The following is a 25452-nucleotide window of genomic DNA, read 5'->3' as shown; positions in this document are numbered from 1 at the left end:
GTGGATGCCAGCACTCAAGTGCGCACTGCCAAAAAAAGTGACAAGTTGGGAGGAAATATGGGGGATCAAGCCGGACATGCCCAGCCTTCAGTGGCTCATGCTATTCAGTCCTCTCTGGACTCGGCCTTAACGGGTTTGAATAACACCTTGGCGTCGGCCTTTGACAGGCTAATTACCCACATTGCGGATTTCCACCCCTCCCAAGATGCTACCCCATCTATTACAGCCCAGGCCCCTAAAAAGTGTACGGCCAAAACTAAGCATATCCAGGGACAACTCAGTCCCTCCCTGGCCATTTCACATATAGCTTCCCCTAAGAGAGCGCTGAAGCGTGGTTGGGAAGAGTCCCGTCAACCTATCTCTTCCACCCCCTGGCCTTTCGCGCCGGTGGCGCCCCCTATTAATGTCTCATCCACAGAGAGTTTAGATGATTCTGATTCACCCCCTAAGAGGCAGAAAAGGAAGGTGACCTCAGTGGCCCCTCAGGAGGCGCCCCTGCTTGATGCTAACGGAGTTCCGTTCTTTGATCCGGCCCTGATTCAACACCCCAGGTCAGCTGAGTGGCAGCCCTCTGAGGAGGTTTCCTCTTTTCTCAAGTTCTGGATCAGGCGCCCTTTGCCCAAAGAGGAACGTAATAAGTTACGGTCAGAATGCCCCAGACCTATGCTTGCCGACAAGGTGGATCTAGTGCCAGAAATAGAGCAATCTATGGCGGCTTTTCTATCCCAGAAAGGGAAAGACCCCAAGAAGGGGGTCGATAAAGCGTGGCGTAGTTGCCAAGACAGGCTGTTGGATATCCTGGGTCCAGTCACGCAGATTTTTGAAATGGCAGAAGAGGCGGCGTCCTCGGATACCCCGGTGGATGTTAACACATTAAGGGGGTGGATCCAACGAACGGTGTGCCTGCTCGGCAACGCTAATGCCTCCATATGTAGAGAGCGGAGAAAATCATTATTAATGAGGTTGGATTCCAAACTGGCGGACATGTCAGAAAGGGAAGCGGGCCCGTCACCGCAAGGTAATTTGTTTGGGGACTCTTTCTTGAAAGATTGTTCAGCATATGTTCACACTTTTACGGCGCTGGACAAGGCGCAGGCTAATATAAAAAAGGTTTTTGCCCCAAAGGTTTTTAACAAGGCTGGACGAGGTAGGGCCCACTCCTCCGGCCGCTTTACCCAGGGCTCCTCCCGTCCCCGCCAGTTCGCGCCCCGTGGCGCATACAATCCCTCCTCTGCTGGAGGAGCACATGCCCAGTTCTACCCTCAACAAAACTCGAGTTGGAGAGAACGTGCCGGCAGAGGCGCCGGAAGATCAAGAGGGCCATCAGGTACTTTCTCAGGTGTTAAACGTTTTTTCCCTCAAAAGTCTAGGTGGCAGGCTAGCCAGGTTTCTTCCACAGTGGGAGTCCATAACTTCGGATCCTTGGGTGTTGCAGACTGTTCAAGGGTATCAGATAGAATTTTATGCCCCTCCTTGACAGTTGTCCTTTCTTCTTCCTTTGGTGTTCGACGAAGTCAAACAATCCCTCATAGATGTGGAAGTAAGGGATCTCATCTCCAAAGGGGCGGTAGTCCCGGCCTCTTACCGGGCCTCTCAGTTTCTGAATACCATTTTTCTAGTCCCGAAACCGGACCAGGGGTTTCGCCCAGTAATAAATCTGAAAGCCGTCTACTCTTTTGTGGTATATCACCACTTCAAGATGGAAGGAATTCCCTTCTCCCGGGAGACTGGATGGTCAAATTAGACCGCAAGGTCGCTTACCTAGTGGTTCCGTCTTTCCCCCTCATTAGGAGTTTCTTCAGTTTCAGTGGGGGGGTCTGAGGTGGCAGTTTGCATCCCTTCCGTTTGGTCTGTCCTCAGCCCCATGGTGTTTCACCAAGCTCATGCGGCCTGTGATGGCTCTCCACAGGTCCAGGGGGATTCGGATCATAATTTATCTGGACGATATGCTTTTGCTGGCCCAGAATTATCAAACTCTGTGTTCCCATCTGAAGTTTTCTGTGACCCTCTTACAAGATCTAGGTTTTGTGATAAATGTCAAAAAATCCATATTGAAGCCTACGGAATGTATCCAATTTCTGGGCTTCAATACAGATTCAAAGCTTTGCATCCTTCTTCTCCCAGTCAGCAGACTGTCCAAAATAAAGAAGGAGATTCGCCTACTCCTCAGGCGAGGGAGGATCTCGCTCAGGCAATTAGCCAGGGTTGTGGGGATGCTGTCAGCATCCATTCAAGCTATTTTCCCTGCTCCCTTACATTACAGAGCGCTTCAGCGCCTAAAAGCCAAACATTTGCACAAGTGTCTCTCTTATTCCCAGATGCTGGACTTGCCTCCAGAGGCCAGATTGGAGCTCCTGTGGTGGCTCAGGAACATGGAGGCCTGGAATGGCAAGGCGATCTTTGGGCCATCTCCGGACGTCGTTCTGGAGTCAGATGCAAGCAGAGCGGGTTGGGGAGCCAGATTGGGTCAAATTTCCACAGGGGGGGAAATGGTCGGAGTCAGAGAAACAACTACATATCAATTGTCTAGAGTTGTTAGCGGGGTCCTTTGCTGTTCGGAGTCTCCTCAAAGATCAGGGGAATTGTTGTGTTCTCCTCCGCATGGACAACATCTCTGCGGTAAGATACATCAATCACCTGGGGGGTACGAGGTCCAAAGTCCTGGCGGATCTGGCAAGAGAGTTTTGGCATTTTTGCCTCGACAGGGATATTCTATTGAAAGCAGAATACCTCCCAGGAGTCAGCAACGAGATTGCAGATTGGAACTCCAGGCACCTGCAAGACAGGAGCGACTGGATGTCGAACAGGTCTCTTTTTGCCCGCATAGCGTCCCTCTGGGGTCCCCTGAAGATAAACTTGTTTGCCTCGAGGCTAAATTGTCAAGTTCCCAAGTTTTACAGTTGGAGACCGGATCCGTTAGCTCTAGCCACCGATGCTTTCCTACAGGACTGGTCGGGTCAGTTGGGATATGCCTTTCCTCCCTTTGCCATGATAGCTCGGGTTCTGGTCCAAGTTCGCAGACAAGCGGTGTCTCTGGTTCTGGTTACCCCTTTTTGGCCCTCTCAGGTTTAGTTCCTGGCCCTTCTGGAATTGGCAATAGATTTTCCCCGTCTTCTCCCGTTCGATCCCCAGTTGCTGGTGGATCCGGGAGGTCTCCCTCACGAGTTAGTCCTGCAGGGAAACCTTGCCCTTATGGCTTGGAAGATTTCAGCTCTTCCTGGTGCTTCAGAGGACTTTCGCAAGACTCTATGTCGGTCATCAGGGACTCCTGGGCGCCCTCTACTAAATCCGGGTATTCCTCAGCATGGAACCACTGGGTTAGCTGGTGTGTGGCTAGGCACCTCAATCCTGTTTCTGCCCCTCCTTTAGAAGTGGTTAATTTTCTAGTAGAGTTGTTTAAAGAGGGGAAAGCCTACAGGACTGTTAATGGGTTTCGTTCAGCTATTTCAGCTGGTCACCTTTTGGTTAAAGGGGAGCCAGTGGGTAGGCACTTTTTGGTGCGAAGGGCCCTAAAATCTATTCGGATTAAGGTTCCACCAAAACCAAAGTATTCGGTTCTTTGGGATGTTAATATGGTACTGCAGCTCTTCAGGTCTTGGCCACCTAATGACGATTTGTCCCTGCAACAGTTATTTGCCAAGCTTGCTATGTTACTATGTCTGGTGTCTATTAAAAGGGTCTCTGATATCAGAGCTCTGGATGTGGATAATAAGTTGTTCACCCCTCAAGGGGTTACTTTCTTTATCTCACGGAGGACTAAATGCATGACTTCCTCTATATCCTATCCAGCTTTTCCTGAAGATGATAAATTATGTGTGGTCAACTGTTTGAAGTGTTTTGAGATAAAAACTGAAGCTTTTAGGCCTCCCAATACTTCTCAGCTGCTGATTTCCTACAGGAAACCCCATAAGCCAGTGTCCCCTTCTACTTTAGCCAGATGGATCAAATGGATTATGCGGGAGGCGGGGGTTGACACAGCCTCTTTTGGACCCCACTCAGTCTGAGGCACTATGGCCTCTAAAGCAGCCTTTCTGGGGGGTAGTTTGGAACAGATTTTTAAAGCACTGACTGGTCAAGGGAATCAACTTTTAAGACGTTTTACTATAAACGTATTGCTCATGTAGCTGTGAATGTAATGCAAGGGCTTTGAACTTGCATAATATGAGCCTCCTGTCTTGCCATAGAATACCTAATCCCCCACACTAGCGTGAGAGGTATTACCCAAATTGTTCGTCTACAATTGTTCAAATGAACAATTGACCAAATTTAAAGGGTCACAATTGACCTTTTCACAATTGACCGAATATATATATATATATATATATATATATATATATATATATATATATATATATATATATATATATATATATGGGTTTTGGGGGGTTTGGCGTTGGGTGGGGGATTGTGGGGGGTTTCCCCCCACATATATGGTACAATTGACCTTCATAATTCGGTCAATTGTAAAAAGGTCAATTGTCATTCGAGCAGTTGTAAAACGAACAATTCGTATACAACCGCGTGAGATGGGGGTTTAGGTTCTATAAAAGACAAGGAGGCGAGTATTATCCCACCCGCCCACCCTTACTGGTGTTTGATTGTTGTTTCAGCTTTCGGTTGATGGCTGCGGCTCAAGCAGAAGCGGAAGGTCCAGCTCCAAGTGGCAGAAGGATTTCGTTCTGACGTTCTCATGGGAGTTTGTTCTTCGTTTTACATGGAGAAAATGTCCGATGGTCGTGTGGAAAAACATCAGCGACAGAAAGAGGAGGAGTTGATAGAGGAATGGACCTTTATGGGACTGGCTCGCAACCCATTGGCTACCTCCGGGGCATGACCTGCCCGCCATGTTGGAATGGGATGTTTCCCTTTGTATTGTTCTTATGTTGTGTTATTGGAAAAAATTTCGTTTTTACAAAGTTTTTCATTCTTTGCTGCTGTGGTTCAGAGTAAAGATTGTTATGCATAAAACTCGCCTCCTTGTCTTTTATAGAATCTAAACCCCCATCTCATGCTAGTGTGGGGGATTAGGTATTGGTCCCAATCCACGATGGAGGAATTGCGGTCACGTGACAACCACTGTCACGTGACCGCGATTCCCAACAAACATTTAATACGTCAACAAACAGAGCCGAACGCAGGTTATCAGGCCGGCAGATCCCGCACCGGAAAGGCTCTTCTTTCTGAAAACAGATCTGTATCGTTTCTGCAATTATAAAAGGTAAGCCCAACCAGAGGTCAACTATATAAGCTTAAAACGACAATATTTAAAACCTAAATGTTAGTTATAAAACGAATGTATAAAACAAAAACGGATCACAATATCACAGCGTTTTATTTCTCTTTGCTCTACTCTACAGTGATTTTCAAAAAAGAAAACTAGAGAGAAAGCGGGGGAAAATTCCAAAACGCTTTAATAAGCCATTCTTCAAAACATATTCTCGCCACAGAATATCCCAAAAGTGAGTGCCTTTTTACCGTACCATGCACCTATAGTATTAATATTACTAGGAGTCATTCACAAAAACGATTTGTCATGACACACAACATCTTTAAAATTGATGGCATTTAGAGCACCATTCTGCTAAAATTAAATGCACTGGTTTCAAGGAAAATGTCTTAGAAACGTACAAAGCAAGTATCTGCAATACATTAGTAAGCAATGCAGCAATAACTGTTAACCTTTCTTTATTTTCAGATTTAATTGTACATTTTGTAAACCAAGAACAGGCTTTTTTGTTTTTTGAGCCACCAAAACGCTCTCTATTCCCTCCTGATGAACTGTCTGAATACTAAAGACAGTGAAACACGTGTCGAGGGCATCTATTAAAGGGCATATGACAACTTTGAAAACTCATAAAAAAAACTCTGAACAAATAACACTATTTGGATTCCTCTTTTCATTTATTGTCAACAAATCATCGTGCTGAGGGCGCAATCAGACAGGTTTTCGTCTTTTCTTTTTGAAAAAGACCATTTATTGAATGTGCTTTAAAAGAAACTGTTTCTCACACATTTCCCTTAAAAACGGTGTCCTCAGAGACTGGTCAAAGAGTTTGTTGCGTAGAGTTACGAAATGAGGTTTGCGAATGAGGGACACTTTTCTTGTGTTGGGAACTATTTCTTTTTACAATCGTACCTACGCTGTCACAGCCAGTCACATATCTGTCTCCTGTAGTGAGGTGGACCGTTCAGTCTCCAGAAATGCTGGTCCAGAGTCAGCCATTTGTTGGATTTTGGTAGAACTGAAGTAGTTTCAGTCAAAAGTTAAATACTTCTTCTGACGTGTCAGAGTCTTATTCTTCGATAGCAGTTTCTTCATCAGGGAGTCTACAATTTTCCTTACAGCCGAACACGTCTCCAGCCACTGAGTGTAATTATAAGGGGTGATGTAAGGAGTTCTTCCCCACAACTTTTTTGCAACTGAAAATAGCATCCCCTCCTTAACTGTTGCATGATTGCCATTGCCAGGTGTGGTCGGCAGTTAGTGGGCGCCACCTTTAGCAGTGACTCCCACTGCGGCCCAACCAATCAAGAATGGGAAGAGGCATGACTAGGGGGAACAACCAATCGGGGGCAAGGGGAAGTGATGCATAGCAGAGGGCAGGAAGAGGAGGGACAGTCCGGAGGAGCAGTACTTAAGTCCTTGCTTGGGGCAGGGTCGCCCTCTTTGGACGGGGCTCCATTTCACCCGCCCAAGCTATTAGGGGCAGCTTTTATCAAGTATTTTACATTTTGTGTTCTTCATCTCTTTCATGTTTGCCCCGTGGATCTTACAGGGTGTATCCCTTTGGGAAAGCACTGATAGGAACCGCAAGGGTACTGCTCAGACCCAAGCTTATAATTCCGAGCCCCTGGCGCAAGACCCCTGGGGAGCCCTTTAAGTAAAGGGTAGGGATAGGGGGTTTGGAAGTCTTTCCAACACCAACATGATGGGGAGGAGAAAAGAACAATACCATGTCACAAATCACAACAAGAATTGGGAAGAAACAAGGGCGCGTTGATGAAATACTACAGGAAAAATAAATTGAGATGCGTAGATCAGGAAGGAGAATGGAATGGGTCAGTAATCATGAGTCAAGAGGGGGAAAAGAGTAGAAAATAAGACGGAGAACAAAAGAGATGCTGAACGGGGGGTGGTAAACAGAGGAAGGCTCTGAGGGGGAAGGGAGAAGGGAGAGATGTAGCAGGCAAACCCTCCGAAAGGTTGGGATAGGAACATGCAGACAGGAATGCTCAAGGGGATGATTGGTACATTGGGAAGCAAGAGATGCGGGCTCTGAGGGGGTGGAATGGTAAGTAGTTTTGGCAGATTTGGGGAGAAGGATGAGGGGGGAAACACTTGGATGTTGAGAATTTGTATTTGTATTTTATTTATTTGTATAGCGCCGGGCCCGGGGGCATCTGGGCGCATTTCTTAGGAGGGTTACAGTTACATATATTTACAGTGTTACAAAGACAGAGCATTTACATATATTACACACTATCACAAAAGGTATTACATCTTACATAAGCATTGCATATTCCATAGGCAGTGAAATACAGATGATATATACATTAGCATTACCAAGGTGCACAGCAAATGCTAGTAAGGCATGTACGTGGTGGTCCTGCGCTACCAGCCAAGTTTTGACTTTACTTCTGAAGGCATGGAAGGAGGGTTCAGTTCTGAGTGGGCTAGGTAGAGGGTTCCAGAGCCTTGCGGCAAGCACCGGGAAGCTGCTGCCCCCCGCTTTCTGAAGCTTGAACCTCGGTAACAGGAGGCAGTGTGCTTGGGCCGCTCTATGGGGTCGATCACACATGTGAATAGGTTAGATAGGTATTTCGGTGCCTGCTTGGCGAGGCATTTATGCATGAGTGACAATGATTTAAATGCGATTCTTTGGGAGACAGAAAGCCAGTGTAAGCGGATTCTGGTATCCGAGATATGATGGTTTCTGGGGATGTTCAGAGCTGCCCTAATGGCGTTATTTTGTGTTACTTGTAGTTTGTTTATATTCCATTGGCTGGTCCCTAGACAGAGCGTGTTGCAGTAGTCGAGTTTTGACAGTACATGGGTTCTAGCTAAGGTGGTGCAATTGGCAGTGGTAAAGAATGGTCGACAGGTGGTGATGAGTTTGCATGTGTAGGCTGTGGAGGAGATTATGGCGCTAGTTTGTCTAGTTAGAGACAGCGTAGAATCTAAGTATATACCAAGCGTTTTAGTGCTGTTAGATACCTAAATGGTGTTGCCATCGATGATGAATGAGTCAAAAACAGAATCCAATTTAATGAGTCTGAGTTGAGACCCAAGGAGTAGTAGCTCTGTTTTATCGTCGTTCAGACAGAGCCCGTGTTGGGCCATCTAGGCCTGGATGATCAGATAGATATCATTCAAAACTTTGGAATCTGCTTTGAGGTCTCCAGTGATGGGGATGAGTATTTGGGTGTCATCTGCATAATTTGTGTAGGTGGCACCCAAATGGTCAAGAATATCAAAAAGGGGCTTCGTAAACACATTGTAAATTGTTGGCGATGCACATGATGCTTGGGGGAATCCAAGCAGAACTGGTGACGGTTCAGCCAAGGCCGAATGGGAAAAGACCCTCATTGATCCATTCGCCAAGAAGGAGCTAATCCAAGAGGTGGCTTTGACCGACAAATGAGCTGCGGATTTAAGATGGTTGCAAAGCATTTGGTGATTGACAAAATCAAATGCCGCTGATAAGTCGAGCAGTAGGAGGGGGGCCAACTTGCCATTATCTTTTAGGACTTCAATTTGAGTTTTCAAATCTATCAGTGCCGTTTCGGTTCCATGCCTTAGTCTGAAGCCTGATTGTCTCAGGCCGAGTATGTTATTAGATTCTAAGTAATCCTGGATCTGCAGGTAAACTGCTCTATCCAGGATTATGAACAGAGAAGAGTTTTTAGACCAGGTCGGTGAGAGGTAATGGCTAGAAAGGTTCCAATGGGGTAGGACAAGTAGTCGGGAGGGGCGGTTGGGAAGAAGGAAGCAAAGGGGTTTGGATTGGGCGGAATCAGAAGGGGACAGCAAGGGAGACAAGTTGTCGGGTGTGGTGCAATACCCCGGCTAGGGGGGATGGCTTGAGAACAGAAACACAAGCATGCGAAGATCTGGGATGCAAACAAGGGGGATACACAGGGGGCTATGCTGACAGGCAGAATGGCTAGAATGAAAGGGGAAACAGAAAAGAAGAAAAATGTGGCCAAGGGGGTGAGAGGGATGGATAAGTAGACTGAGGGAGGGATGTAGCCAGAAGCTGGGTGTCCATCCGATCAGGATGTAGGAGGGTTTAAGAAAGCATGCACAGAGCAGAATCCTGAAGCACTGGGGGAGAAATGGAACACCTGTAAGATAATTCCTGCTTAATAAAGTGTGCTGCCGCAATTTTACTTTCCCACCTTATCAACTGGTCTTGGCTCTTTATTTGCAGGAGGTAAAGGGATACCTGGGTTGGGGAGGTGCGGCGCGCCGGTGGGGAGGATCATCAAATAGGGTCAGGCAATGGGTTGCGGGAGGGCACAAGTGTGGGCTGACAATGCTATGGAAATTACAGCAGCAACATGAAGGTAACCGCCGGTGTCCTGCTCTCAGATGGGCAGCGGGCAGTGCGCGGTGGTGATGATCAATTCCAAGCATTTCTACCAGAGAATGCGAGCTTCTGCACAGGATTTGTAGCAGGGTTATTTGTGTTTCATCTGTAAAGTAAGACTGCTGGTGAGACTGATCCATCCTTGCAGAGGACCACTCTCACTCGCCCTTATCGGGTGATACATGCCCAGTGGGGTAACAATTCAGGTAATTGCTCTGAAATGTTTTGAATGTATAGCTTCAAGAGTCTCGGGAGGATAGTTCAGGGGCAACGCGTCGCCTTGGAAGCAAGACGACGCTAAGCAACACAGGTTCGATCCCCGGGTCGGTGCTTCGAAACCTTTGGGTATTAAGCGTGTTATAAATAAGCTATCATATCACATCTGGTGTCCTGTGACTTCGAACGTTTCTGTGGAGCATCTACGTGTACCGCAGCCCCCCATGTTTATTGGCTGACAGCAGCGGAGCACACATCACAGCCTGAGCCGGGGTGGAGGGAACACAGGGTGATCCACTTGTCGCCATTGCGTCTCCTGGCCTGCGACACATCCGTCTTTAAAGCAGCCACGAAGACGTAGAACTGGCGCCCATTACGAGCGGCGCCAACACACCACGTCACCGCACAGTGACCACGTGGCCCTTCCAGCAGCAGCAGCAGCAGCAGCAGCCTGGTATTTTACTAAAATAATGCTCTGAGCGTAATCATGCAATACTTGGGCTAAAGGTAGCACGTTATGCAAACTTGGAAAGTACGGATAGTTGGCCACTGGCACATATGCAATTGCTAAGTGATATTTGCCAACCTGGGCCAATTAGGACATCACAGAAAACTGAAAAGTGTTCAAACTAGGCACTATAACTGGCCTTAATCATGCGACCATTACATGTCAGAGTGTGCTTACTGGCACATTGGGAGCTTTGGACATATGCACATAGCAGTGTGGGGTGAGTGGAATATGAGGGACACCCGGGCAGTTATGCTCTTAGTGTAGCATCACATCTAGAACGTGTAAATACTGCAGTCCAGAAATACATCAATCTCAAGTCAAATGAAGTCTGAGGTTTTAGGACACCTTTAAAAAGTTCATCCAATGCCCTTACAGCAGGTTCCTGCTGCTCCAGCTTGTCCATGCTGCAGGACCCTCGCAATGACGTTGCCAGCCAGAGTTATGACCCTGCCAGCTGCTGGCATTGGGCACGTTGAATTGGAAACTACCAGAGATTGGCACATTAAGGGACGCGGCATGGACAATTGCAGAATGCGCTGAAGAACTCATTTGGGATCTTGCTAATGTCAAGACGTGCACATTGGGAGAACATGGAAACACATGTTTGCCGAGTGGCACATCATGTAAATGGCATGGCATGTTCTTAGTGTGATACTAGTTGTGGGCATTGCATAGGGTGCACTGCCACAGTGCCTAGCTCCCATGTGACTCATTTGGAGGGCCTCAATTTCTGATCCTCATTTTAGTGCAACAAAAATGAGGATTGGTTCCTCTATAACCCTCTAAAAGTTCATCTGTTCAGAGAGCACAAAGGGCCCTGATTTAACAGCAAGTGAGTCATCAACCAGTGGCAGCAGGTTTGTGTGAATATTTGTTGAGGGTATAGTGTGTTCTAAATATTTGTGTGTACACACTAGGCTTAGAAGCAGCAAACACCCTAACGAAGCGTTAACTTGAAATGGACATACAAGGTGTATCTGTCAATATACTTTTCACCACCAGGGGTATCTTGGCGCTTTTGCATATAATAAATGCTCACTGTTACCCATCTAAACGGTACTCCTTTTATGAGCCTTGCACACACGAGGGGCTGAGTGAACTGACATTCAAAGCTGCCACAGCGGTCCAGCAGAGACCCTCTAGTACGAGGGTCTACAACCTGCCGCTAGTCAAATGTTTTAGGCCAGGACTTCCATGATTCCCACCATTGACTATGGCAGTGGTCTTCAAACTTTTTTGTCCGGGGCCCCCCTGAGCAAAATTAAGCAGGTCGGGAACCCCCAGAAATGCCAAATAGAAAGTATGTATTGCGCGCCGTCACCTGCTCCCATCACAGTCGCTGGGCTCCCTCATCCCACTCCTACCCAGTCAGTGGTCTCTCCCCACCCCATCACACACCCTGGGCTCTTCCCACTCTGCTCCCACCACTATCCCATGGTTCCCGCCTATTGTGCTCCCACCAAAGTCCCTGGGTTCCACCCATCCCGTTCCCAACACAGTCTGAGGGTCAGTGGTGGCTGCTGATTTTTTTTAAGTGGAGGGGCATAACTATTTCCCCCAAAAATGCCATAGCGACGAGCATAGTGAGAGAGCCCGAACCAATAAAGGGGGAGTTCGGGGGGGTTTCCCCCTGTGAATTTTTTTTAAATAATGGGTTAAAATGTTGCATTGTAGAGCATTCTTTTAACAAAAAATGGGTAAATAGCCAAACAGGTTGCAATTGGTGCTGTGGGGCCCAGGGGGCAGGCATGACATTTTTTACTGGACATCTATGATAGATGTCCAGTAAAAAGATACCATCCCTGTCCCCAGGGCCCCACTGGACCTAACACAATCAACATGATTATGTGTGTATGCAAGGCGCTGCACATTCATACAGCAATCACTCTATCATTCACACGAGCATCCATCACCATACACTCACTCATAACATAAGCATACACGCATCCATACACATGTTTAAATAAAAACAAAGAACAAAAACGTACCTTCTGCATTGGCCTGCGTGTGGGTGCTGAAACGCCCTGCTCCAGGCTGCTGTGTCCGTATGTGGGAGGAGGCGCAGGAGCTCCCCCTCGGACATACAGCCATGCAGTGCCCCAGCCAGCATTTCCAATGAGCAATGCAATGCTGGCGAAGCAAAACGCCTCAGCACTTGCATGGCTCAGTGAGCATGTGCGGCTGGGGAACTAAACTGAACTGTCAAAGGGAAAAAGTGTTTCCCTTTGACATTTCAGCCAGCCCAGGAGCACTCAGTCAGCTGGAAAAAGCAACTGAGGGAGTGCTCACTGTTTCACTGGGCTGGCTCCTTAGTTCCTTCATAATGGGTGAGAGGCCACTGGGTGGGCGCCCCCTCACCATTATGAATGAGCTGCCAGGCTCGGACTGGCCTTATAGGGCAATGCCTGTACCAAAAATGTAAAGTGCTAATATGGGCCAGTCAAAATGGGCCATCATTTTGGCCAATGTGGACCAGTTTGATGAGTTACTTAACTATGCAGTTAGTAATTTTGACCACTGTTGCTGAATATATCACAATTTACTTACATTTTAACACAAAGCACCCCCTTGGGTACTATTGAAACAGTGGGCCTCATTACAACCCTGGCGGTAGCTGTGCCAATAAAACCCGGCACGGCTGCTGCCGGAGTTGCATACGGGTGCAGCACCCGCGAATGGGCAATTACTGGGTCATGCCGAGTTAGGCAGACCTGATAATTGCTCTTTCGCGGGTGCCGGTACCGGTAGATCCCCATTCCCATTTGAGCCCTATATGGCTCAATGGGAATGGGGAGCTCGGATGCACCGGCACCGTTAATAATGGTGCCGGTGCATCCAACGAGCTGTGCTCGCGGGTGCCGCCCGGCCTGCTAGGTCAGACCTGGAGGGCTGTCAGGCACCCGCGAGCATAACTCGTACTATGGCGGTACTGTAGCAATGGTGCCGGTAGCTTACCGTCACCGTTGTTACTGTACCGTCATAGTTGTAATGAGGCCCAGTCTGTGACTAAATGAATGAATATCCATTTACAACTGCGGCCCACTTTTTCATTGTTGCCTGAGACAGTTTCATGCTTCAGCCCGACCATGTGATCCACCCCTGCCCATTTCTTCCAATCAAAAAAAAAAAAGATTTTTTTTTTTTACATATTTCATGTTGAGCTCTCAGGGCCCCCCAGGGATGCACTTGCGGACCCCTGGGGGTCGCGACCCACAGTTTGAATACCGCTGGACTATGGTGTCTAGGGATGATGGGAGTTGTAGCACAGAACATCCGGAGAGCCAAAGCTTGCAGGCCCCTGCGGTAAATGCATAATGCCGCTGAGTCACTTCTTTACACACTTTATTCCAGACACACCTTGGCCCATCCCACTGAGATCGTCAAGCTGAACATCAGGTTGATTTTTGAGGAAAATAACTCCTTTGCGCCAACATCTCACCTGTCCGCTGGGCCTGGTGAGGAGGGTGGTGCAGTCTGGACCAGTCTTGAAGTGCAGCTGTTCCTTCCAGTGCAGCTCGGTGGGTGACTCACAGGGGACCTCGTTGGCTGAGGCCCAGATCTGAAATGCAAACGCAAAGACGGATGTAAACACAGGGCGCGGGCAGCGAATGACGCAGGTATTTGGAACTCACTTCCTGGCTTCTTTCAGTTAATCTTTCATACTTGGCACAGCACGTGACCCGCTGGATAAAGGCATTCCTAAGCAGAGAGCTCACTGGAAAGCAACTACAAACACAGGCAAGCAGTACACGGCCTCCAGATTTACCTGTTCCTACTCAATACTATTGCTCCCCTGATGGTATCCCTAGATGAGAATTTGATAGCAGATAAGGATGGACAGGCACACCTGGCTTGCCCATTTTCTACCTGCTCACGGCACACGACCCGACAGGCCGAAGACTCCCCTTTTCAAGCTTTCATTTGATGCCCACTGAAGATGCTGGCTCTCGTCCTTACTGGCATTCGGAAGTCTCTGGGCACACTGCCGCTGTGTCTGTGCTGATCTCATGCCTGTTCGTCTTGGGCCATTGACTTAGATGATAATGGTGGTCCTTGGTAAGCTAGAACTGTGGGGTCATTGCTTCTTGCCTTGTAGGCCTGAAGGCCTGTACTCAAGGCCTCATTCACTCTCTGCTGCTCTCTGCCAAGACCGCACGAGCTGCAGAGACACACACATTGAGTGTGCTGTAGCTAACATCTTCCCCCATGGTGAAGGTAAGCCAGTACCTCTTTACACATCTAATGATTCTATCTTGATATACATGCCGGCCTCTGCTGTCTGCATACCTATCAGCCTTACTTGCGCCGCTGCGGTCCAGCTCCCCTCGCCAAGTATCTTCCTCCCATCCGTCCGCCTAACTGAGCCTTGCATTAACCTGACAGCTCCATCCCTACCCATCTGCCTGCATACTACCCTGAATGCAGCATCTAATACACCCCCTGGCCCGCCCTGCTAGTACCATGGAGCACATGCTGCCCAGGCACAATCCCAAACTTCACAAACGTGCATGGACAGGAGTTTGAAAACCGGCACCCCACTCTGGCGAAGGCCTAGATCCAGTAACTACCTGCCTCCTCAAACTCACAGCTGCCAACCAAGCAACCCCGTACAAGCCCTATATTTTCCCAATCTGGCACCTCACGCGACCACCATGCTAGGCTGCCCCTCTAGCGCTATGACTTACTGCAGTCCACAGGAAGCATTTAACGGGGACTGCCCCACAACACGCCCCTCTTCTACTGCATTCAGAAATGGCAGGCTGTTCCAGTGAGAACCCGCTGCCTGCCCCCCATCTCACAGCCCCGAACAAGGGCAAGAGGAAATGCCCGCCCAAGAGAGCATTCAGGCACAAACCCCAGCACGATCCCCATCTGCCGCATACCCCTCGTTGGCCTTAAGCAGACCACCACCAGCAAGCATGTCTTCAGCAGACAGCCCACAACTGTGAGCAAGAGGGATAGCTACCCTGCCCAAAGCACTGCATCTCATTCCAACCAGGATACTGAAGCCAGCCAACCCTCAAACAGGGAGACTGCCACATCTGATACCCCCACCACATCCACCCACCAGGAAACTTTCCAAATCGATGCCGACACCTCTAAAAGGGGCACTGGTTAATGTTAGATCCCTTCCTGCGCATGTCCTAGACATCAACAACCTCATTACGACACTGGACGCAGACGTACTTGCCATTACTGAAACCTGGCTACATGCAGCCTCCGGCCTAACCCTGTCCCTAGCAATTCCCAAAGGATTTACTATATTTAGATGTGATAGAGCTGATTCCAGAGGCGTAGTTGTCGCACTGATCACAACAGACTCCCTTCCTATAAGACAAACCAACATTGCAATGGAGCACAACTCCGACTTTCTATCTGTCAAATTCACAACTTCGTCTACATACTCCATATCCTACCATGTGGTCTATCGCCCATCGGCACGGCTCTCCACATTCAGGGAGGACCTCCTGCACACCTCAGGCTCCAACATGAAGCCTGCCGTGAAAACGACCCTCTTAAGGGACTTTAACCTGGGCCTCAATGACCCATCTGATCTTACCACGGCCTCAGTGGTCAACTCACTCAGTGCCTTAGGCCTTGAACATCTTGTCAGTGGCCCTACCTATGCAAAAGGTCGTACCCTAGACTGGATAGCTGACCTCAACTGCCAGGTAGCTATCTGTTCTAACACCCCATGTCTCTGCTCTGATCACCACATTGTGTCATTCATGACAACGTCCACCATGCACACCACCTGTGCCTCTCCCGCTCTGCACCCACTTGGACCTGCAACTCCCGTAAACTCACCAAAGACTGTATTGTGCCCCTTCTGACGTCTCTCCAGACAAAATACATCGACTCTAATGACCCCAGTACACCAGCTGACATTTATGTGAGGACACTGACAGCAGCGGTGGACACCATTGCCCCGCTACTACCCCGCAAAGCCAAACCCTGTGGTTACATCAACACCTGGTTTACCTCTGACCTCCAAGAGCTTAGAGCAAAAACTAGCAGGCAGAATCAAACTGGAAAAAGGCTCCCTCAGACACCCACAAGTGTTATTCTTGGCAGCCTCCAAGCAATATAAACAAGCCATCATCCTACCAAAATCCACATCCTACAATTCCAGAAATGCCAACAACAAATCCAACGCCCAAGAGATATTTTCAATATTTAGGGAGCTGGAAACCCATGCCACCCCTCTCCTACTATTACGAAAGACGAGGCGTGGTGCATGTACATTGAAAATGCCATGTTTTTCAAAATGGACTCTCTACACAAGAAAATCCTTACTCTTCAAACAATCCTTACTCAAAACCCTGCAACAACAGGCCCCACACGTCACACCACTAGAGGCCACCGACTACCAGCTGTTTCGCTTCTGCAAGGTTTCGGAAACTGAAGCCGCAGCCATCCCTAAGAACCTAAAGCCATCGGGGTGTAAAAGTGACATTTGCTCAGCTTCCCTAATCAAGGACTGCTTTGAAACCTTGGTCCCATTCATCACCAGATTTATCAATGCCTCCCTCTCCTAAAGCCTAGTCCCTACCAGTCTTAAGTAAGCCTGGGTACTCCCACTGATTAAAAAAACCTTGGACCCATCAGTCCCTAACAACGTCTGGCCGATCGCAACAGTCCGTTTCCTACTGATAATTGTAGACAGAGCAGGCTAACTCCCAATCCAGCAGTACCTGGAAACTAAACACATCTTTGGAATACACCAGTCTGGCTTCCAGCCAGGCCATGGAATCGAATCGGCCCTGTTGGATATGAAGAACTAGGTTGCCGATATCAGAGATGGAGGGAAGCCTTTCCTTCTCCTGCTTGGATCTCTCAGCTACATCTGACTTAGTAGATCACAAAATTTCATGTCACTACCGCACCTCTGCTGCAGGTTTCTCACCAGAAGCCATGACTTGGCTTGCATCCTTTCTAGAGAACAGAACAATCAGATTGTTTTCTGAGACTGCCTGCGCTCTCCCAGCACCCATCTCGTATGATGTGCCACAAGGGCCCTGTGTATCCCCGACCTTCTACAGTGTAGTCAACAAACCCCTATTAGATTTAATAAACTCCATCAGCATATCTTACACCAACTATGCCGACGACACCCAAATCCTCTTTCTCCTCTATGGTAACTACACTGAAGACCTGAACACCTTAAACATGGTCTACATGACAGGTCAGGACTGTATGGCCACACACCGCCTCTGCCTTAATGATGAAAAAACAGAGATCCTGCTGGTAGGACCCCCAGGGGTGATTGAGAAGCTCAGTTCTCAATATGCCTCCTTCAACATTGACGACGTGCAGATCCCGATCTCCTCCCCAGTGAAGACCTTGGATGTCAACTTAGATGCCACCCACTCACTAACGCGCCAGGTGAATGCCATTGCCTACACAACAAAGCTGATTAAAGCACCCAGACCCTTCTTGTCCACAAACAGCTGCCCCACTATTGCCCGAGCCATCATCGGGTCTAGGCTCGATTACTGTAATGCTCTGTTTGGGAGCACCTCGTCACATAATATCTTCAAGGTGCAGGTGATCCAGAACACCTCTGTGTAGCACTCATTATTCCAAAAAGCACTCATTATTCCAAAACGAGAACACATCTCGTCAGCAAGAAAAGATGTCCACTGGCTACCGATTCAAGAATGAAGCATTTCCAAAACTCTTTCCATTACCCACTGATGCTTCTTCAACTCAGTGCCTCCCTACTTGGCTCAGAAAATCACAAAAGCACACTCTTCCAGGCCGTTGAGAGCGGCTCATGCACACCGGTTGGTCCAGCCCAAAATCAAATGAGCCAGAGGAGGAGGCTCAAGCTTCTCCACCGTGGCAGCTAACCAATGGAACACTCTGCCGCCCGCCTTGAGAGCTGAGCAACCGTACTGGGCCTGCAGAAGAGCCCTGAAAACGTGTCTGTTCACCTTAGACCGCCGTGGTTTTCCCAAGTGTATGGATTCCTTCTTGACATTTCCTGTGTGTAACTGGTTCTGTGAGAACAAGAAAAGTTCCTTGTTAGGGAACTCCCGTCCCCTGCACACTGTCTGGGGCTATATAGCCAAGTATTTGAGAATATGTAGTTAGAGATTCACTCTAATTCATAAATAAACATTTTGACATAATATTTCTTGAGGGAGAATTTAGGTATAACATAGTTTGATCATTAGGTATACTACCAATAACTTTTTCATTTTACACTTATGTACAAAAAACAACTTATAACTTGTTCTTTAGTTTGTTCAGGATTTAATGGTCCAAACAAAATTGCCAAATGAGTTTCGAGAATGATTCTCTTCTTCAGGGGCTGTGTTATGTAAATCAAACTTTAAATATGGTAAAGAAAATTAAACAATATTCGAGATTAGATACAGAATACAGACTTCATTGTTTTACAACATTTCTAATATTTGTTGCTCAAGAAGGAAGGTAACTTAATATTGACATCATCAAAGTTTGATCAAGATTGTCATCCTGTGAGAGAATAAAGGACCACATGTCCAAATCATACACAATAGGATGAGGTAAATTGGTGTCAAAAAAAGGGAAGGAAGGATTCTGACTTTATCTCTTTATACCTGATATTCCCTCATATCCGTTGTTTATTGCTGTTTAACAATGGTAAATGGGCTCAATGAATAAGTGATGTTATTCCCATTTGAGAAAAATTCCAATGGAGATTTGTTTTTCTACACTCATTGTTATCCTATAGAAGAGGTGTGAAACCTAGAGGTGATAATAATTAGAGAGTGCTTACCCTGTTTCTTATTCATAAAAAGTAGGGCAGAAGGACCTTCTTCCTTCCATGATATTAGAAGGGGAATGGTTTTGTTCATAAATTCTCCAGTAGTCTCTAGGGCATATTAATCTAACCTGCGTAAATAGATTAAAACAATTCAGAGTCTACTATTAATTAGTAAGTAAGGTTCAGTGTATCCAAAACATTCATATGGTGGAATAAAGGTAATCCCCAAGGATATTTAGTATTATTTCATATAAGGTTCCTAGTATTGATATGATTAAAGCTTCCTAGGCAGTGAAGACTGTAAAAAATCTTAATGTTGTATGAACAAAAAATGTGTTTCTAAATGATATCAATTATTTGGTAGAGAGGAAGTGATCCATACGGATAATGAGAATAAGAACATTAGGTTCCTAATGAAAAAAATACTTACTAGGCGGTATATTTCCAAAAGGATAAAGGGGGCTTGTTGTGCCTAAAGCTTAAGAATAGTCTGCCGAAATAGCGTGGTATAATTAATGTCCCTGTTTTTAGTTACACCGGTCTAGCAGTTCGAGCTCCAAAATACCTGGGAATAAAAAAAAACCTGGGTTAGAGCGCATGAGTCCTGCTTAAGTAATTAGAATGAGTCAGAAAACAAGTTGCTAAAGAGTACTTACTGGTCTCTTGTGGAGTTCCTTTCCTGATATCAAGTGTTGGTCGGCTCCGTGGGCTAATGCAACCCTGGATGGATATTATGCATTCAAAATGGCCGTATTTATAGCGTAATGAGTGTGACGTCATCACGTTACGTGCGTGCATGATGTCACCCATGTAAACAAAGTGCGGAGTACGGATTGTTTTGTGATCACGGTCTCATAATCAAGCGAGAAGATGCGGGTGTATGCCCTTATTTTTATTTTTATGATAAATTCTGAATAACTCTCGGATGTATTAAGTTCTAAAAAACACGTTTACTTGTAAATTGAACATTTTTAGAAAAACAGAACTAGATCGTAGTTTTTGTAAAGAAGTTTTTCGGCGGGGAGGTCAAAACTAAAGCCTTTCCTCATAATTTATCATTATTGATCATATAGTGGGGTTTGATCTCATAAACAAAAGGTAATACCATACATTTGTGGGAAAATCCTCCTTGATATAGTGGTCTTGTATATGTCATAAGCTGCAATCATCTACTGAGATAATTTTGGCATGATGAAACCAAAACTTGATCGTGATGTTAAAAAACGTTGTGGGCCAAGGAGGTCAGAAACTTGAGCATTTCTTCACAATTTATAATTATTGGTCCTATTGAGGGGGTTGATCTCATGAACCAATGGTACCCAGTGTCTTACATTAGAGGAAAGATCCCGCTTGATATAGTGGTCTTATGTTTGGCATAAACTGCAATCATCTACTAAGATAGTTTTTAACATGATGAAAAGAGCGTCAGATCAAAGACATAAATCACGATACGTAACTAGAACACAATTGTGTTAGTTTCACTGTCTCGTATGAAGTTCACAATCTAGTCATTTCTGTTAATACTAACTGGTTCTGTAACATTGCCTTGATGCTCTGGGGCTTAGCATGCATTTTAAATGGAAAAAAAATAAATACGGTTCTAATCTCAGTAACTCTAGCAGTGGAAGGCACTGTACTGCCTGCTGCACCCACTACCACACCCTTTGGGTCTATTGCCCTTATCTGCCTTTAGCGCCAGGGCTATATTCCTGCACTTACCTATGCACTTAGCTGTGCTTCCCCTCCACCCCCTTCCCTGCACTTAAAAGTTCCAGAATTTTCGGAGGCTTCAACGGTTCAGGCCTCCCCCTTGCCTTTACCCCCGTATATTTCACCTCCCCCCCTTTCCACTTGCTGCGATACAAGGCAACTGTGCTGCTGTTTGTGTCTTAGAAAACAATACATGTAAACCTAGTCCCCAGCTTTACTCTTGCGTGCACAAGCCTTTTTGTTTTTATTATTCACTACAGAAACATATCTAAAAACTCCACTAAAACTGGGAGTACACAAAAACAGATAGAAACAACAATTTTAATCTGCAGTAAAAATATTTATCCCAGCCACACTTGTGTAGTATGTGTGTTGATTCTGCGGGGAAATCTATGAATCCCGTAGGGGAGCCTGTTGTGTGCAGATGATCGCGGAGCGGTATTGCACCATAGAAAGATGGAACGGTCGAGCACCTGAGAGCAGATGACATCTGATTAGGACTGCTGGACAAATCTGCACATTGCCACCTGCTTTTAACACAAAGACTGTACATGGTCTCCATGGTTACCGGCGCTTATTCCGTAATGATGTTTCCCTCTTCCTGCCCAATCCATTCAGACATTTGACAGATCATAGAATGCAGGGATTGGCCAGGCTCAGCAGGGCCACAGTATGCACATGTCATGCCTATCTTCAAAGCACGTTTTCTAATTCAAACATACATTTTTACATTTCCACAGTTAGGTCTTCGTTACAAGTTTGGCGGTAAATATGCCGCGTTACCACCACACTCGTTTACCGTTAAAACCACTCGAGTCCTTGGCATGCGTTTACGAGTGGTGGCATGGTGTAAATTCTCATTGTTGGGGCAGTAATTCCACACAATAAACCCACCATTGGAGGTAAATAAAGCCAGCATTGGAGGTAAATTGGAGGATTCACCTCCAGCTTTTTGCATTACTTCCGAACTCGGAATTTGGCAGTGCTGTAAAAGAGGCAGTAATTTCACAACCATTCAAAAAATGTCAGTAACAGAATGAGTACAGAAGGATGATGCAAGCAGGGCTCAAGTTGAGGGTTCATGCGGGGGACGGATTCCCCCCACTTTATTCAGAGGGTGGACTCAGCCCCCCCCCCCAAGCTGAAACACTGAATGTCCTCTTTGAATTTATGAATTAAAGACGACTTTGGGGATCAAACCACAGTCATCAGTTTTGTAGGCCGGACACTTCCCCACTGCACTATACTACCTGATGAAAAATAATAAATAACTAAAAGTGAAATGTTGCATTTCTGTACTGCAAGTCCCAGGAAAAACTATTTGTATTGGTTCTTTGAGTTTAAAACATGCACAGCTGTTAACATTTTCAAAAACACTATTAGAAGAAAATATCCTCTGCTGGTTTTGTGTGTGTGTCGATTTTATGAAAGGCAAATGACATTCGTCCTGTGCAATTTGGGTGGTTATGCAAAGCCAATTTAATGAAATGTGCATATTTCACCTTGATATGCTAATTTCGGCCGACGTCGCATCCCAGTGCGTTTGTTGATGAGTACCCCCACTTTAATTTTTAGGACTTGACCCCTGGATGCAAGACTACGCAGCACCTTGGAAATCATGTTAGGGTCTTTTGCGTAAAGTAACGGAATTACGACCACTTTTTGACCATATAGCGGAACTCGTGATGAGGCCCTGCGCTTGCTCAAGCGGCATTGCACTCTGAACAGCGATAATCTGTTAGGGTTTGCTCCCTAAATCCCTCTGCCAGATGAGCAACACAAGAGTAAGGGGGTACACGCAAAATATGGTCAGGAGGCTCCTGAGAGTCCCCCCACCCAGAAACATACAGAACCCTTTGTCGAAGCTGTGGGCCCCTCATTAGTGAGGTCTTCTTGCACCGTAGAAGCAATAGGGCTGCCGTGCAATGTCTCATCTACCTGAAATGAGGCTTACCTCTGATTGGTGGAGGCTATCATTTGCGCGCGCCCGCTTGTGAGCTGGGTAGCTGGATTTGTCTTGTCGTTTTCTGAGTAAGCCATACCTGCCTAACCTCCAGAGTTTTCAGATGGGTCTCCGGGGAAGATCCCGGAGTCTCCGGGTCCCGTCCAATCCTCCATTCGATTGGCTACCGGCAGCGGTCTTTTGGAGCCAATCGGATGAAGAATTGGATAGGACCCGGAAACGGCGCAAATGCATTATTACCGCGTTTATTTTGCTTAAACTTTTATTCTTTTTGGCCAGTTTGCCTTATGTTTTAGTCACCCTAAATTGAAAGGGGACTATAAGGCAAACTGGCCAAAATAATGACGGATTGAAAGCAGTATTCCTATTTTTTCAGCTTCCATTCTTTTTGGCCAGTTTGCTAGGGCTCAAGTTGAGGGTACGCGCGGGTGGACGGAGTTCACCCACTTTTTTCAGAGGGTGGACTAGCCCCCCCCACCCGCTAAAATGAGAAACCTTGAAGGTCCTCTTTGAATTCATGAATTAGCCGACCTCAGGGCTTAGACCACAGCCATCCGGTTTGCAGGCTGGACACCACCGCACTATATAACCTCATGAAAAATAAACAACTAAAGGTGAAATGTCCAATGTCGGTGCTGCAAGTTCCAGGGAAAACCTTTGTATTGCTTCTTGGAGTTTAAAACATGCACACATGTTAACGTTTTCAAAAGCATTATTTGAAGAAAATATCCTCTCTTGGTTTTGTGTGTGTGTGTTGCTTTTATGGAAGGCGTATGCCATTCGTCTTATGCAATTTGGGTGGTTATGCATGCCCTTGGACATTCACATTTATTGCATTCCACTCTAAAGTGCAAACTGCAAACGTGTTTCTGACGACGACTACAACAGCCGAGTTTACCTTTTTGACAGGTGGGCGGGGCGGTGTGCAAACGGGCGGTGTCTGTTGTGACTGTGGTCGGGGCATACATCTCAGGGTTTTTGATTTTCAAATGTAGACAGTTATGGAGCAAACTGCAGCTGGAAAAGCCAAAATAGAAGACCGACAGTGGTGGGTTGTACCATGGGGGAAGCGGGAGATTTCCACACCGGCCAGTGACAACGAAGGGCCAGTCGGGCTGGAGGTGGACCGGTCATACGTCAAGCACACCTGATAATATTATCACCCTCCTCCCCGGCTACGCAGAGGCAAGGGCCTGTCAGAAACTATCCTTAGTGACTGACTATCTGCCAGCCATATCTGGCTCTGGTGGGATACGAAACCTCCCAAATCTATCTATGTACGTACGGGTCTGCGACCTTTGGCTCACTGGGTGTTTTGGACTACCACTACCATCATCCTTAAGCAGCCAAGTGAACGGCGAGGCTTCATGGCAAACAAAGTCCAAAACATATGGCGAGCCAAAGGTTGCAGATCCCTGCAGCCTAGGCCCCTAGGAGCTTACAAGCTTTGGCTGTCCAGGTGTTTTCCACTGCAACTCCCATCAACCGTAACCAGCATAGCCAATGGCGAGGCTATGTAGGAGTGGTAGTCCAAAACATCTGGAGAGTCATAGGTTGCTGACGCCTGATTTTCGCACCTCTACCGCCCCTCGAGGCGACACTGGATTGCTGAAAAGTATCCTGGTTTCACCGTGCCGCATCTATAAAGTATGTGTCATACAAACATGTGGGCATGGTGGCATGACTTGGGTGCCACATGAAGGAAGTGAAACCAAAAATACCAGTGCATTCAGGAGCCAGCAAGAAACTGAACAATTCAAACCTCGCTTGGCTAAACGAGTCGTTATATATTTAAAGGGGGTGGGGGCCTGGGGGTATCCAGCACCCCTATAATTGTGTTTCATAGTAAGGTCCCCGTCCTCCTAACTCATGTAAGGGACTAGTCCACTATTTTTACTTCTTATAAATGACTCTAAATATATAATCTTGTAAACCCAGTATAAGTGAAGCTTATTTGCCCACATATGCAAATATGCGCCACAGCAGGCGGACTCACTTTTCTGCATAGTGTGTTGTTTGCAGTGCTTAATTTGTCAAAAAATAAGTGCCAGGGCCCAAAGAATCTTGGCCCCCTAATGCCGGTCCCGGGGCCAGCAGGCGCGGGCCACCGAGCGGGCGGCCCGTGCCGGCTCAGTACTATACCAAGATGCTAGACAATGCTAGACAGCCAGCAAGAGCGTGCTTTCTGGCCTCACCTATCCCGCTAATAACATGTTGGATAGAGCTCCCAATTTCTAGCCCTCTGGTCTGGGTTGCTACTATTATTCGAAATTGGATCTGGAGAAAGGCGGCGTGTTGAGGGTGTCATTTTCAGTGTCTGCCGTGAAGACCCTCTGTGGGGGTCTTAGACTCTGAGTGACACATTATGAGGTACAAAATCAGACAATAACACGGACACTACGTTTGGAGCCGGGAAAACCCCTTCACAAAGTTGGGTGCATTGCTGACATGGCCATGCTTGGTGTATGAGTTATCTCTGAGTCCAGGGGACCCCATCCCTCACTAACTGTACTCATGCTTGCGGTCTGAAACTGTCCCTGAAGTCGTGAGATCTTTGCTTATAGTAATCTGCAGAGTCTGGCATGAATGCGTAAGTGAGTCCGAGACCCACCAGAAGAGATACCGAGAGACGCAGATCTTAACTCTGGCTGTCTCACATGGACACACACAGTTGGGGATACCCCCCTTTTATCTGGGAAACTCACCA

General features: G+C 46.9%; 1 protein-coding gene across 3 annotated transcripts in view; it reads right to left on the bottom strand.

Annotated features, from left to right (window-relative positions):
* Positions 1–25452, bottom strand: part of LOC138503948 (lamin tail domain-containing protein 2-like) — a 510184-nt gene that overhangs the window by 196452 nt on the left and 288280 nt on the right. For all 3 annotated transcript variants that reach the window (XM_069624071.1, XM_069624070.1, XM_069624069.1), the window contains exon 6: positions 13757–13876. In XM_069624071.1, the coding sequence (XP_069480172.1) occupies positions 13757–13876 (120 nt within the window). The remainder of the gene's footprint in view (positions 1–13756; positions 13877–25452) is intronic.

The sequence above is a fragment of the Ambystoma mexicanum genome, chromosome 11 (assembly GCF_040938575.1).
Source record: "Ambystoma mexicanum isolate Mex_15411 chromosome 11, UKY_AmexF1_1, whole genome shotgun sequence".
Taxonomy (NCBI): Eukaryota; Metazoa; Chordata; class Amphibia; order Caudata; family Ambystomatidae; genus Ambystoma; species Ambystoma mexicanum.
The sequence above is the reverse complement of the archived record's forward strand: the minus strand, read 5'-3'. Positions and strand labels throughout refer to the sequence as shown.